The sequence below is a fragment of the Epargyreus clarus genome, unplaced genomic scaffold (assembly GCF_041222505.1).
Source record: "Epargyreus clarus isolate Ecla_fem2 unplaced genomic scaffold, WU_Ecla_fem_2.2 ptg000004l, whole genome shotgun sequence".
Lineage (NCBI taxonomy): Eukaryota > Metazoa > Arthropoda > Insecta > Lepidoptera > Hesperiidae > Epargyreus > Epargyreus clarus.
The window spans coordinates 7,296,727-7,312,764 of record NW_027332212.1 but is presented as its reverse complement, the minus strand read 5'-3'; the positions used below and the strand labels follow the sequence as shown (position 1 = coordinate 7,312,764).

At 34.2% G+C, this 16,038-nt stretch overlaps 1 protein-coding gene across 2 annotated transcripts in view; it reads left to right on the top strand.

Moving 5' to 3' along the window:
- Nucleotides 1-16,038, top strand: part of chas (chascon) — a 168,606-nt gene that overhangs the window by 29,860 nt on the left and 122,708 nt on the right. The window contains exon 2 of one of the 2 annotated variants that reach the window (XM_073093047.1): nucleotides 3,233-3,326. In XM_073093047.1, coding sequence (XP_072949148.1) covers nucleotides 3,249-3,326 — 78 coding nt within the window. In that variant the 5' untranslated portion in view covers nucleotides 3,233-3,248. Of the gene's footprint in view, nucleotides 1-3,228; nucleotides 3,327-16,038 lie in introns of both variants that reach the window. The other variant, XM_073093046.1, reaches the window with a different exon arrangement.

Genomic DNA, 16,038 nt, shown 5'->3' with positions numbered 1-16,038 from the left:
AAATTGTGACTAGATTCTTTGCTTGAATACCTAAAATGATTTACCGGCTATTGTCTACTCCAAATAAAATACGGGTCACGTACACGTGTTCGGAGATTTTTATATACATAATAAATGAATACAAGGCACCTGAGACTTTACCTTTATTGCACACCTCCTACATAAATACTGTCGAATTTCAATTCTGTGTTCATTATTTTAATATTTTATATTTTAAAGATAATCTACATAAGGAGTCGGTACCGCACGGGTAAGTCACGGTGTCGTCTAATATGGAAATGAGTGTTTGTACAGTCGCCACTTGACGCTACTGGCACACTTGCCAAGGTCATGTTGGGATTGTTGAAAAAATATGAGGGGTACTAAAATAAGTGGTATAATTATCTATCGTATATATCAGAAAAAATAACAAGATCTGTATAGCTTTTTAAAGTAATCATAAATTCATTTCTCCGTATTGTAATCATTAATGATCTTCTTAACTGAAATATTTTTGGGCCTTACAAATTCCGGCAGATTACAGAAGAAAGTTACAAATAATATAAGGTACTAAGATGAAAATACAAAGAAAAAAATAGAATTGACAAAAACGGAGGAAGGCTGATTAAGAAATAATAAGACATTTAAAAGATATCTAAATTTTGAAATAAATAAAAAATTTAAACAGTGAACGCGATAAAACCTAAGAACATAAACCGATTAGAAAAAGCACCAAATTATTTTTTATAATTCATATTTGAATAATTGATTGATTCGTTATGATGTCAAACTGATGCTGATCTGGCGTAGAGGCGATTAATGAGCGATGACAGCGATAGATCACAGGAACTTACCTGCACTGTACGTAATAACGCTTAATTGAATGGAGTCACGCTGCGTTCACTGCCTTGTATCATAAATCAATTCAAATAATTCATTATTATGGATTACGTTGTTGTGTGTGATCAACATTTATAGCTCTTGCTATAGCCATTTTATTATTTGTTTTTTGTGCAATTGTGTGGTTTTAAACGTATACGAACGAACGTATGTATGATCATAATATGTTGTATATCTCTGTGTTTGTGAAGGAAATGGATTACTATAAGAAAAGGGAGTGAGACAAGTTAGTAAATTGTTTGTTTTCCTACTTATGAACTTTCAACTGATTTGGTAGAGAAGTTCGGAATAATATATCTCCTGTCTTTTTTAGTTTTCCATGTATTGATTTATTCATTTATCAATCAATTGACCTAAGTTGGTTATGCTCCTCATTTATACTACTATGTCGACGTTGCGACCAGCTGTAGCGGATACAATAGGACTTGATGGGGTATTACAGGGTAATTGCCAATCATCAGCGTTCTATAACCTATATACCAATAAAGACATCCACACCCTGGAAGGTTACTTCAGAGACTGACAGTATGCTGTAGAGGTTTGATCGCAGCATAGATACCACTAACGTCTTTATTAGTAGTATATATATGGTTAGCAGTCATAATGTATACTTCGCGCTTTCCTATTCTATTTCATTTAATTCAAAATATGTTAATATCGTTCTTAGTCTAAAATTTGACAATATATCCATTGTTAATTTCCGAAATATATAAATTATAGTTAGTTCGCAAAAGACAAATCAGTTCATTAAAGTATTATTTTTACATTTACTCGTACTTACACTTATTTTTGCACTTACTCGTGTGTGTAAATTCTGTGGCGTGTAAGTACTGATATAGCGGAAATCTCTGCGAGGTTGAGATCATATTTCTGCAGTAAACGAAGAACTACTGCAGTAAATATGTGTAGTAGCGTTAGGAGTTTTTATATTGACGTTAGAAGCCACAAAAGTGTTTACAAAAAAGTTGAAGTAAAGAATGGTTAAAGTGAAAAAAATAACTTGTTATGTGCTACAATTTTACATAAGAATCAAAAATTTTGACTTGTTTTTGAATTTAAAACTTTAGCAGAAGTTTAATTAACACTGAATTAGTGGTATTTACGCCCGTTATTGATAATCAATCTATCCAATTTTTAACTACTATAGATCGAAATTTGACAATGTCTAGTATGAATAAATTGTCAAATATCTATCTTCAGTAGGATAAACATTAGATAGATTATTACTAATGGGATATAGTGTATCCAGCATACTTCGTTTATTTCTGCCATTCGATAACAGATGGCGCAGTATTTGCACTTATAAAGTATATAGTGGGAGACATACTTTTTTGAGGCGTTTTTCCAGCTTAGTCTTCAGGGGTAGCGGCCCATCTGTGGCCGTCCTCAGGCAGGAATATCTATCTGGCGTTGATTACAGATGTCCTTGGGCGGCAGTAGTCACTTACCATTAGGTGGACTGCATGCTCGTCTGCTACTCCTATATTTAAAAAAAAATTATTATGTTAACGTATACATACGGACACATAGGTTTATATTATGTATGAGTTATATAACACTTGACCTTCGATACCAATCTAAGTTATATGAAAAATCTCGTAAAAACTGGTATTTTATAAAGTACTGGCGCCTCACTTTAAGATTTTTGTCACTTGCACGTTTATTTACTGCACGGTTTTTATCTTTATAGCAAGAACGCGACATTTGAATGTAGCTTTAAATTACTAAGTACCCCTAGGTTTCATATATTAGTATTGGATTTTTTTTTTATTTTGAAGTAGCAAATGAACAAGTAGTCCACCTGGTGGTAAATGGCAAATGCCGCCCATAGACATCTGTATTAATCTCATTGTAAGATTAGATTCTTGGCTAAGCTTGAGATCAAAGTTGGAAAACTCTAAAAAAAACTTGTCTCCTTTACTACACCTTTTATAGCGGAACGAAGCAGGGCTTATCTCTGTTGTTATCAGGCAGAAAAGTGTGGCGGTGGCGCCTCCTACGTCGTTCACAGGGGGTTGGTACTACCACCTTCGAGAAGAGTACCTACGGAATGATTTTCTTTAAAAAATCTACATATATGTGCAGATTTTTATAAAACGTGATACTTAATACTACTCAATTGATTAGTACTATGTATCGCGTTATTAACAAACTCAGATTCTCAGACTGAGCGGTTAAATTTTAATACTATACACTATAACAGCTAGGATTGCTGGGGCGATAGTAAATCAACAGTATAAGCAACCACCACACCACCACAATTCTACGTTACATCAATATATCCCTCTCCTTGACGTATGCGTAAATGTACAATCTATACAGTTTTATTATATACAAGGATTGTTTCAGGTAGCCAGTGATGCAGTGACATGCCCATCGCAGCGATCCACCGCGACGCTTCCGTGTCGCCCGTCAGCCCGGCCTCGTATGAAGAAGCGCTAGCTACTGTGAGTAACTGAATAATAATAAACATATATTTTTATATTTTGAATTCGATGGCATTACTAGCATTGGTACCATACTTAGTACCTACATATTTCTACCTGAGGTCGCCATAGATGCGCCGTTACCCCTGAGGACTAAACTGGAACGCCCCGGAAAAGTACGTCTCCCTTACCACATCCTTCAAAGCAGAACACAGCAGCGTTTAACACTGCTATTATGAGGCAAAAATAGATGTAGCGGGGGTGCCACCGAAGCCGACCTACAAAGGGTTCTACCACCTTTAATTTTTTTATAATTTAAAATTTCTACCCTTCGCGGTTCGAATTCGATGGCATTACTCGGTAACATACGTGGTACAACTACTACAGTGATAGGCGCTGTTATATCCAGGTTTGAAGGACGCATTCCGATTTTGCCCTCAGGAGTAGCAACACTCCTGGCATTGGAATTTACGTGTATTTGAATTGAATCTTATTTGAGGTAGGTCTTACGTAGGACTTAATATAATCTTAAGGTTATATTTTTATTTAATTAAAATAGCAAACAAGCATGTAGGTGGACTACATGTATTTGGTTGATTAATAGATGGGTTACCATAGACTTACAATTATTTCGCTACGCTATACATAGTATATATATGTGGCTTACATGCTTCTTTGCTAATACAATTGAATAAAAGATAGCACGTACAATATGACTTTTAATTTATTATTGTATGGTAGTTTAATCTACTGTAGAACTACATAATTTCTTATTACTATTTAGTTATTTATCCAGAATGTTCTGAGAGCAGTGGTTCTCAAATTGTAGTACGTGTACTCTTTAGGGTACGCCAGTTTATCGTAGAGGGTGTGCGATAAAACCTAGGCAATGGAGTAACCCACTTCTCATATTTATTAATATAACGCTTTTTTTAAATGTTTCTTTTCTATATATCATCTTGACTTATTATTTTGTATTAACTTCTTATTTGGTATTTTACGAAACCTTCGGTGAGCGACTCCAATTCGCTATTGATCTGTTTTGCAAAGGAACACGCTATTAATTTGACAATCTTTAGGGGTACCTATTAAAGTTTGAGAACTTTAGACTAACGGTCCCAGATTGGCCTAGCACGTAGGCGGCTAAACACGTTAATTGTTGTGGGCTTTTAGTGGAATCTAATGAATAATTTGCTAACTGGCTGAATACCAAAATAAATAGAGTTTACGAATGTTCAAATAGCTCGCAATCTAAACGTACGCAATCTGCTCTCTTGGGTACTGTGTTTACAAGGACTCTATCTACTCTTAGAAGGACAAATTGTGAAAACTTATTTAGTACGACAATATGGAATTTGGGTATTTTTTTATTCCTAGTTATCAAATACTTTTTAGTGAACAAGTAGGATTGAAGTCCTACTTACGGTCCACAAAGATGTAACTTTTAGAGAATATCAACCAGTCCATCTAGAAGGTAGACCTTATAATAAAAAGTCATAATGCTAAACTGTAATGCCGTTTGACTGCTTTTTAAGTGCGGTGACGAAAGAAGGACGGCATGAGGTGTTCCAACTGTATATTTAGTGATAGCTACGTATCAGTGACCGACCTTAGTTAGGACACCGATCTAATGTGATTGATTAAAGGTATCCATCGACGGTAGAGGCCACTTACCAACAGGTGGCAAACTCGTTTGATACATCAATTAAAAAAATGTAAATTAATTGTAAGATTTTATAACAGTTGTTAATATTAAATTTTACCAAAATTGCAAAGTTTATACTACTTATTATTTATTAGGTTGTTATTACTATTTTATAACAGTATCTACGTAGGTATGTTAACGTAAGGTTTGCGTCATATTCAAAGTTATATCTAATAAGAATGTAACGATCTAACACGCTAAACGCTTATCACCTTGGTACGGTTTACACGTTTCGTATTTACGAGTGAAGTACAAGTACACTCGTATGTAGATATGACCCAAACACAGAGATTTGCGGCCCTACGTCACGTATCGGTACTATTCGTAGACTTGGAGTTATACAGACGAGCTACTAAATCGACTTTGAAGGTTCTTCGATAAATATTGATGTTTCCAAAGTTAATACTTGAGAACTACTCGAAATACTCAAAAGGTTTCTTAAATGTTTTGGAATTGTATCCATCGACACTAATCCGGCGTGGTTGACTGCTAGTAGTATAATATCATACTAGTGGTACTGCTAGATGATTCGTGGCCAGCAGTGGATCTGAAAGTAGGTTACATAAATAATATTTTCGATTTTTTTTTGTTGATCTTGTAGTTTGTTCGTTTCGTGAAACGGTTTGTCTTTTGTTAATTACGAAACTTTCAAAAAACCAGTAACATATTTTCGAATTAACATTTTTTTTGGAAAGCAGGTTAAACTTAAAAAGAGTGCGAATTGATTTAGTAATAGTTTCAATTATGTCATTTTTATTGTGATGGCGCTTGTCTGATTCCAATTTAACAAAATATAATTTTGTTTACCTTTTCATAAAGAGGAACACATATAAATTATTTAAATAAAAAAAATGAGTGGCAGTTATTATCAATTTTTAAGCATCAATACACTGGACACCGACGGCTTTTATTAAATTTTGCCTTATAACAAAAGTTAAGCTACTAGAGCACTAAACGAACGAATTAAATGCTAATTAATTTCGAAAATCACTCGTAATCATCGGTGCGCTGAATACCAACGGAATTAACTATTGGCCTCACGAAAAAGTAGCCAGTCTACTCGATCTCTCAGCGAGCGGATTGCTCTATTGTGTGAATGGAAAATGTCCATTATAAGGCAAACGGACGTGTAGTACAATCCGTACAATCCACCTGCATACAATAGCTTAGGTTAGTGTAGTGCAGTTCCCAGCATCGCGCGGCCTTCTCTCAATTACGTTCGGAATTAATGAGAAGCGAAAAAGAAAATGCCTCAGTGACATAGAAGTGTATAACGTGACTTAAATCAATAAAAATCTATGTCACAGGAGATCGAAGTGATAATATAACGTGACCTAGTGATAAGTTTTGTGTTGTTTACCGTGATACAATGCAGTGATAAAGGATGTTCAGTGATTCAGTTAGTGCTATAGTTCAACAGTAAACAACAATTCGTAACAGATCATTTGTAAAGTTTGTTTATAGTTAATAGCGTGAAACCGAATCGTGGATTTGCGTGCGTATCGTTTGTTAAAACTGGGACCTTGGCTCTTTATTTTATTGGGAACGATCGTGTTAAATATAAAGTATTCGAAGTGTTACGTTGTTAGGAACTAATCGCATTCGGTCACGATATTTACGCATTGTTTCACGTTAGATGTATAGCAGGAAAAGTGAAACAGTAATGAATCATACCGCTAATTACGGCATTCGGCAATTAGCATGTACTAGGCATTGTTTAGTAAGAGGTATTTGAGGAGAAAGCGATTTGTTCATCGTTTAGTTTCGAGTATGATTATCTTAACAGAATATTCTTTTTTGATTTACCGTTGAAATATTGGTAATTGACTTTGCAAATATCCATTTGTTTTATTGATCGTTCTATTTACCATATTTTAGTGGAAAAATCATTAAAATTTGTCACTAACGATCATTTCATTAAAGATAAAAAGCGCAATGCCACATGGTGTCTATAATTACGTTTTTTTTTGTTTTTCGCTTAAGCAACTTGGTGAGTTATGCATTGGGTCTTAATCAAAAAAGGGTTTGTCAATCCAGTTTTATACTCAACTAGCAATAAACTGCTACATTATGTTCCCGTTTACCAAAATAATTTTTTTTACAAAACAAAAAGTTTTAAAAATACACTACCATTTTTTTCAGTGTCTATAAAATAAAACGGCCTTTTTATACTCATACTGTTATGTGTATTTGTGGAGATTAGTAGTAAACCGTGATTGATGTTTTAAACTAATTCTCATATAATTCCATGACTATTATCTAATGAACAACTGAGACCGAGACCTTAACGTGCCCTCCGAATCACGGAAGCGCATGAAACTGAGCTACTAGCGGTCACCAATCCAACTCCCGTCCGCGCGAGACGTTGTTACGAGTTGCGACCTATATAAGCCGCGGGACTACACGTGTATTAAACACATGAGAATCTTATTCATATTGGTTTATTTACCTAAAGAAAAATAGCATTTGTATCAAATATCCATAATTTATTCCAATATCTGGAGGCACGGCAGTGCCTCCGCCAAGTCGAGCCAAAGCCAAAAATAGCGGCACGGCCGTAGCATTCTTTTCTCGAAGCAATTCGGCCCATTTTTGACCCCCTGTAACTTCGTTGCATATGAAGCTAGAAGCCTGAATTTTCAGGAGCCAAGCAAGCATTGTATAGACACGGTGTATTACCAATTTCATTTAATTTGAACCAGTAGTTTAAGAATTACAAGTAGTCAAAGTTCGTAATTTTGTCACTCACTGACTGACCGATCATCAAAATGTTTAGGCACTTCTAGCAGACATAGAAGGTTAAGATTGAGAATACAATTAGTGTTTAGCATATAACTCACGGAAAAACTATAATATTTTGCAATTTCTGTCCGGTTATCTAGATACACCAACTACATAAAATAACTTTGTATCCTATATAAGTATATAGGATTACAAAGTTATATTTGCAGTTAATGAATCTGTGTTCCTGTCCGCGAAATGTACGAGTAGTAGGGGAGCCCATGATGCTAAATGGATAGAAACTCGAGCGTCGTTTGGACCTATACGATTGTATAGATTACACTTTAGTGAGTGAAGAAAAGTTTGTATGATATTTTTAGATTCACGGTGGGTATAGCTTCTAGAGGATTCGAAAGATGTAAAAAAATGAGTCAGATGGACATACTCAAGGCGCAGCAGAAATATGTTTATCTGCTGGTTTGCAGCCATACGAGAGGTAAAAATGGAGAAAAAAAATTACACCAGTGCATTAGATTTTCAAAAGGGGATATTAAGTTACCCCAGATGAGTCGCCCATTCGAAAGACTGACGATTCGATTCGAAAGACTGTCAGTGACTCTTCGAAAGTGCAAAAAAAAAATGTATTTTCCATAAAATTTGCCTTTTCCTTTAGCTTGTTATACACCAGTACTTTCCAGGGATTCATGCTAATAAGTGACGCTATCAGATAGTGTATGTACATATTGTCTTTTTAAATGACTGTTTTTCACTACATCAACGTGTGGTATGATTATGATGTTACCCGTTTTCTAGCATTATTTCCTTTATTTAAAAAAAAAATACCGCGCTCAAGTATGTCCAGGTAACGATTTTTTTGCAACCTTATTACTCCCTAACGCCATCCTCAAATCGTCAGATTGTTATAAATTTATTGTTTTCAGCATGTAATTAAGCTACTATAGATTTCACGATATTTTCCCCGTGCGAACCTCCCAAATGGATGGTTTAAGATACTCTATAGGATGTAAGGTATCTCCCATATCTTAATCTGCCGCGTTCGAGTCACTCTCGAAATCCCCTCTTGGGCTCCCCTACTATTATTGGCGACGTCAATTGTTTTTATTCTCGAGACAAAAGAAGTTTTCAAATCCAACTTCAATTTAACTTCAATACAAATAATGGGTGAAGTGCGAATCGAACTCGTACACTGAGGGTTCCGTACAAAAAAAACATGTGTTTTTTATATTTACTAATTGATAATATAGCAGCCATAGAATGCATTGTGAAAATGTCAACTGTAACATCTATTACGGTTCAATAGATAAAGTGAAAAACGCCAAAAAATAGCAGGTCCTTATATGTTTGTCCCTGTAGTTCCTGGACTAAAATAGGGCTACGATATCCCCTGCCTGTCGTAAGAGGCGACTAAAAGGGGGCTTCCGGAGTTGGGCGTGGCAAGAGTGGGAGCTCGAACCGTCCTATAAGTGTCCCCGGGAAGGACGGCGGTATGTGTGATCGCATACCGTCGTGAACACCGGATAGTTTGGGAGGAGCGAAACTGCTCCCCCAGGGCAGAGTTCGATCGGGGCATCGCGCTTGGAGGACTTCGGTTGCGTTTCGTCGGAGATCCCGGAGTTCTCCAACAAACATTGAGGACGGCCACCGGGGGGTTTTAGTGCGGTAAAAGTCCCACATAACCCCGCGTCACTTTCACGTCATCGGGTACCTTTTGAAGATTTCCTCCTCATAAAGAAAAAAAAAAACTTTCCTTTATTTGAAAGTTTTTCTTTTTATTTTTAGTACTTGTTGTTAAAGTGGCCATCATTATACATATTCCGTAAAAAAATTAAGTTTCTATTTATTAAGGTTCCAGGAATAGAGCTCTAGGTCAGACAGACAAACGGACAGCTTAGTAATAGGTTCCGCTTTTACCCTTTAGGTATGGAACCCTAAAAAGTAATATAATATCAAAAACATTCCGAATTTTTGACAAATGTCATGAGAATAAAACTATATATGTTGCGGCTAATGTGCCTAATCAGTTAAAACGCAGGTTAGCTTGCCCATTACCTAAAGTACAAAACGAAGATTTTATCAATTTTCACCCCTTGACGTCGTTTCGTGCATGCCATGATGCGTCGTCGTGTCATGAATTTACGACAAACATTGCATATTTTCAAGAAACGATATCGCTTTGCGGCATGATGTCGCTATGTATCACGATACGTCGTTATGTCGTAAAAAGGCATATGTTTTAGCCCTAAGAAGAAGTCTGAAAAGATGTTTCGAATTTTACTACATAGTTAATCTGCATATTATTATCTTCTAGCTAATCTTGAGACTAACTAGTTAATGTGTATGCTAACGTATTCTGCAATCTAACGGTAACATACACAAAATACAATAACTGTCGTGAGGTAAAGCAACTGTCACAGTATTATAAAATAATAATAAATTTGTTTCCAAGGAAACAAATGTTTAGGCAAATTTCGCCCTTGTTGCGCTTAAATAAATGTCTGTATGAAAATAACCATACATAATTATAAAATTTTACAAAGTTCACAATGTAAAATCCTTAATAACTTTCAAACGGATTACCCTAATTATACAATTCTTTTTGCCCTATCCGTTTTAAACCTAAACCTACCAAATGGCATTAAAGACAAACCAATATCTACACAAACAAAAAATCATGTTTTCAACTTACGTAATATTTGAAAAAAAATACACCCTCTATATTATTCCACTACCTCATCGTGTTGCTTATAAGGATAAAATTCTTGAAAGTAATGATAAATGACAAAGTAAAGGAAAAGCCTCATTTTTAAGAAAATTCAATTTTTTTCATAATAATTTGGCAGTTAAGTTACCGCCATTCAATAATTTAAACATTTCGCATATTAACAAATTTTTGGCCTTGTTTTAAATCATTCGAAAGCGGACGTTTTGTTCTCCAAGAATTTGTATTTTTATGTTCGACTTAGTTAAGGTTATTTCTAGGACCATTATAATAGATTTGTAAATTGCTATGTGTTTGTAACTTGCTATGCGTATGCGGAGTTTACATACAGATGTAAAGTTGACAATTTGCGAGAATGACTTTTTCGAGTCAAATCCGAGTGATTACTTAACAAAGAGATATTGAAAATCATATTCAACGTTATTACGAAGTTGTAAACAACGAAAAATAAGAATTTACTAATGAATCAGTTATCTATTTTTATTAAAAAATAAATCCTCGGCGGGAACTTAGTTGCCAACCTATTACTTTCTCATACTAAGCCGTAAATCATGGCCATAACATCGAAGAATTAGTTGATTAACCAACAAATTCTTCAATTTTATGACTTATGTATAGTCCTAAAGAATTATACATAAGTGATATGTTACGTATAATCCTTAAGGATTAGTATACCAAGGTATGAAAATATATGTATTTTCTTCAAAATTTTCCTTTTACTTTAATTTGTCACATAATATTACTTTCCAGAATTTTATCCATATAAGCAACACTATCATATAGTGGAATAATATAGAGGGTGTATTTTTTTAAAACAGAACTCGTTCGATTCCCGGCTAAGGAAAAAGATATTTTAAAAACTAATGATGCAGTTATAGTTTTTATCAAAATCGGCCTCGTAACCCCTTTCAGCACTTTTCGCTAATGCACTTTTCGATATTGTTCGGTGAAAAATATGGTCTAACTGAATATATGTATTATTAATATACTTTGCAAGTAATAATTTTAAAAATAACTACAGGTTCAATACAGAAGACAAATACAGACTAATAATTTGATAATGTCAAATAAATATTGGCATAGAAGACTAGCCCGTACTAATCCGGAATATATGCGAATTTTAAAGAATATTGTGACTCGTCTTGATGATGTGAACATTACGACGGATATGTCGACTAGTAAGAAACCATTTCCAAAATTTTGAACGGGAGCGAACGATATACTGGAGATCGTACATACAGGTTTATGTGGTCCCATGGAAGCTACTTCATTCAATGGTTCAAGGTACATGTTATTATTTATCGACGAATATACTCGAATGACACATGTTAATTTTCTCAAACATAAGAGTGAGACTTTACGAAATTTAAAAAATACAAAGTTCGCGTTAAAAAGGCAACTAGCAAGTCGAACAAGTGTATGAGATCAGATGGTGGAACGAAGTTTTGTAATAGAGCTTACGATATTTTCTTGTCAACAAATGAAATTCTACATCAGAAGGTGATATATAGTATATACCACCAAACAGAATGGTATGGTTGAAAGAGCTAACAGAACTATTATCGAAAAATCGTGAAGTCTATTATAAATTGCAGCGCATTTGTGCAAGAGCGTTAAATACTGTGATTTATATCAAAAACCGGAGTCCGACGAAGGCAGTGTAAGACTGCGTGCCACTACAAAAATGGTCTAGGAAACGAGTAGATGTTACCTATTTATGCTTATTTGGATGTGCAGCGTATACTCTTATACCAAACAGAAAAGACGAAAATTGGATGCAAAGTCAAAACCAATAATTTTTGTCGGATATTCATAAGAAGATATCGATTATTTAATACGAAGACACGTGAAATCACAATCAGTCGAGTTGTTAAGTTTTTAGACGATGTTTTTCCTGAGGATAACGGGAGTAATTCCAGTTGTCAAAATATTAACTTTTTCGATTTAATTTATTGTCATGTTCGAATGAAGTGGTGATGAATGAAAAGAGTGCATGACTGATGCGGGTGTTACAGGTGATATAGGTGTATGTGTGCCTGCGGTTACAGATACAAGTAAAGTAAGTAATGTGACTAATGCTATGACGGATGTAAGCGAGTCTGAAGTAATGGAACGTGAATCTGTTGATATAAGTAATGATAGTAATAGGCGTTATCATGTTAGAGAGAGGAAATAAACTAAATTTTATAAGTTTTTAACGTGTGATTTAATTTCAGAGAGTGGTCCTGTAACGGCCTGAGTGTAGGCCTGATCGTAATTTGTGCTAAAATAAAATCAAACTTGAATTCTTGTTGGACCGCCGCGTGATAGCATGCTTATAGATGACTGAGTGATTATTTAAGACCAAAAACAATGTATTTTAAAATTATTGCAAGCCTTTGGTATGTCCGTTTGTAAGTCCGTATCAACTTCAATGGAGGTTGATTTGAAATAAACAAAAGGTAACTCAGATAGTAACAGTAGTCTACCGTGTCAGAGTTTAGTGGGGAGATTCAACTATTTAGCCCGTTCCACGAAAGAGTTATGTTTGGTAGTATTTATGTAGAGTTTTGTTATAGGTGGGTAATATAGATAAAGGGGGCGTATTGTAAGAACCTTTTTAATATAAATTGTAATCTATATTACTGGTTGTGTATAAAATGATATTGTTCGGTGACTCAAGATTAAAATAGAAATGAATAAAAACGTGGTCTAGCGGAAAATATGTTTTATTAATATACTCTTCAAATAATAATTCTTACAATAACTACAAATACTACCTACAAAAAAGAACGCTAATTCTCGTAAGACATTGAGGGGGCTTTAAAAAAAACTGTTGTTGACATTCAAGTAATAGAAGGTCCCGGAAAGGAAAAAAAGTAGGCATACCTACAAAAAGGAATGAGATGCCATCAAAAACACTGCTTGTAAAAAAATCCAAGCCTCGCCATTCAGCTCTTCCACCGTAAAAAGTCGTGAAATCCATGAAATCCAAGTCGGTTGGTTCATACAGACTCTACTTAAGAGACCTTCTGTCTTAAGGTATTATCTCACTATCTAACCTAACAACATCTCATGGGACCATATCAATATTAAAAATATTTTATGTTTCAAATAAATAGATTGGACTTGGCAATCGTAGTAATGTTACTCGTGTGCTACGATATGATGCGATTAAAACACAATGTGAACTGTTTGTGGTATCACCGCTTCCAGCACCACCACCGCTAGATCAATTTTTGCGTCTTAAGCGCTGCTATGTTCTAGTTTCAAGAGTGCGGTAATGAAAATATACTTTTCCGAGGCGTTCCAGCTTAGTCTGCTTCCTCTATATTATAAAAAAAAATGTATATCACAAGTATATGTATATTAAATTTAATTAGTTCGTTTAGTACGATTGCCAAATCCAATCTATTTATTTGAAACATAAAATATTTTTAATATTGATATGGTCCCATGAGATGTTGTTAGGTTAGATAGTGAGATAATACCTTAAGACAGAAGGTCTCTTAAGTAGAGTCTGTATGAACCAACCGACTTGGATTTCATGGATTTCACGACTTTTTACGGTGGAAGAGCTGAATGGCGAGGCTTGGATTTTTTTACAAGCAGTGTTTTTGATGGCATCAATAATTTATATCTAATATCATACAGAAAGTACTGGCGGGAATGAAGGAATCTAATCATACCTGGGATTGATAACAGATGTCCATGGGCAGCAGTAGCCACTTACCATCAGGTGGACTGCATGCTCGTCTGCTACTCCTATATTATAAAAAATCTCTTTTAATTCTATATTACAACAACCCGTGATAAAAACAGTAACCTTACTACGAGCTTATTTTTCAAAAAATCGTCTTATTCCCCTTCTAGTATAAAACAATACATATTTCCACAATGTTAAAAATAGAAAAAATAAACTACCGTAACACATTATCTGTAAGGAACATAATCTCAGTTCACGGAGGCTGCTCTTTGTTTAGTGCGTCATGTTATTCAATATGTCTCAACGGATTATTTCCGGTCTATCAGGTACCGGTATTAATACTTGTTCACACATGACATGTATGTAGCACGTGTATGTAGATTATTGTGGATGCTTATACACTTGAGATATTGTTGTTGGTTATAACTTCGTCTAACGTGTGCACACACCATAATATTATTTTATTTTACTATGTTACCGATATTATAAATGCGAAAGTTTGTCAGGATGGATGGATGTATGTTACGCAAAAACTACTGGTTTGTTTTGATTGAAATTTGGCACACATATAGTTCATGATCTACATTGATATGTAGAATACTAATTATATAATTAGACCCGAAAACCACGCAGGTAGAGATGCGGGCGAAAGCTAGTATTTACATAATTGTCGCGATTTTATAATAGTCAAAAAATATTTATTTCTCATAATTTTTATTGGGACAATTATCTAAGTAAAGCTAAAATGAAATAAAAATATGGAGGATTTTTTAATGAAAATGTAGATCTTGTTGTGATATATGTATATTTTAAATTATTTTTGATGTGAAACATCTATAGCCGCACGTAAAAAAGATTTCTGGCGTGGCGACGCTTACCTTTAACTACATAGAAAAATGTTCTATAAGGGACAGAGCTATTAGAACAATGTGATAAAAAGAGACAACTAGTGTTTGACCTTGCGTTTCAAGTGTACGCAAACGTAAATATTGACAATGGAATATAGTGACTAATGATTACTTCAGTCAAAACGGGACATTGATTTTTTTATGTCAAATACTTTTTACTTGAAAAAATATAGTTAAAAATAATAAAAAACACGATTTTATGATAAAATTAACTAAAAAGTAGAAAATAATTTTCAATCAAGGAATCATTTAAGGAAAAGTAAATAGTATAATTGTGCAAAAAATGTGGGGCGCTTTATGAAAACTGATAAATGGAGCACTCCATGTTTTTTTCATAATTATAATATTTACTGTTACTTAATTGACAATGGCAACGGTTCATTTCGGAGACAACGGCACGAAGCATCGAAAAAAGGGACTGTCCCGTTAAAAACGGGACGTATGGTGGTTTTCCCATTGATACGCATGCTTGTCAAAGACAATGAAATAATGGAACAGAAGGTAAAAAATGTCCAAAACTGTCGATAATAGTTTTAGTACATCGTTTACGTAGAAATGTTATAGTACAGTTTAACTAAATAAATTATTATTATATAAATATATAATTTGAAAGAATGTATCTATACAGATGTATCGACTGGTTTAAAATATACGATTTAAAAATTGTTTATATTTATTATCATAGATTAGTAAAGATTACTCACTCCTAACAAGAAAATGTACCCAGTTTTGAGAATTGAAATAGTTGCGTAAAAAAGTTTTGCCACGTCTCCGTGCTAAAATGTCCCTAAAATATTTGAAATAATTATTTATTTATTATGTAAATTACGCAGTATTAGTTATTTATTTGTAAATTTTCTCTAAAAATGTTTTTATTTGTCAAGAATTAAAAAAAAAAGAACTTACTAATAAGCCGTTTGTGGCTTCATTCAATTTCAAGGCGGCGAAGTATCTTTACTAATTTATGTTTATTA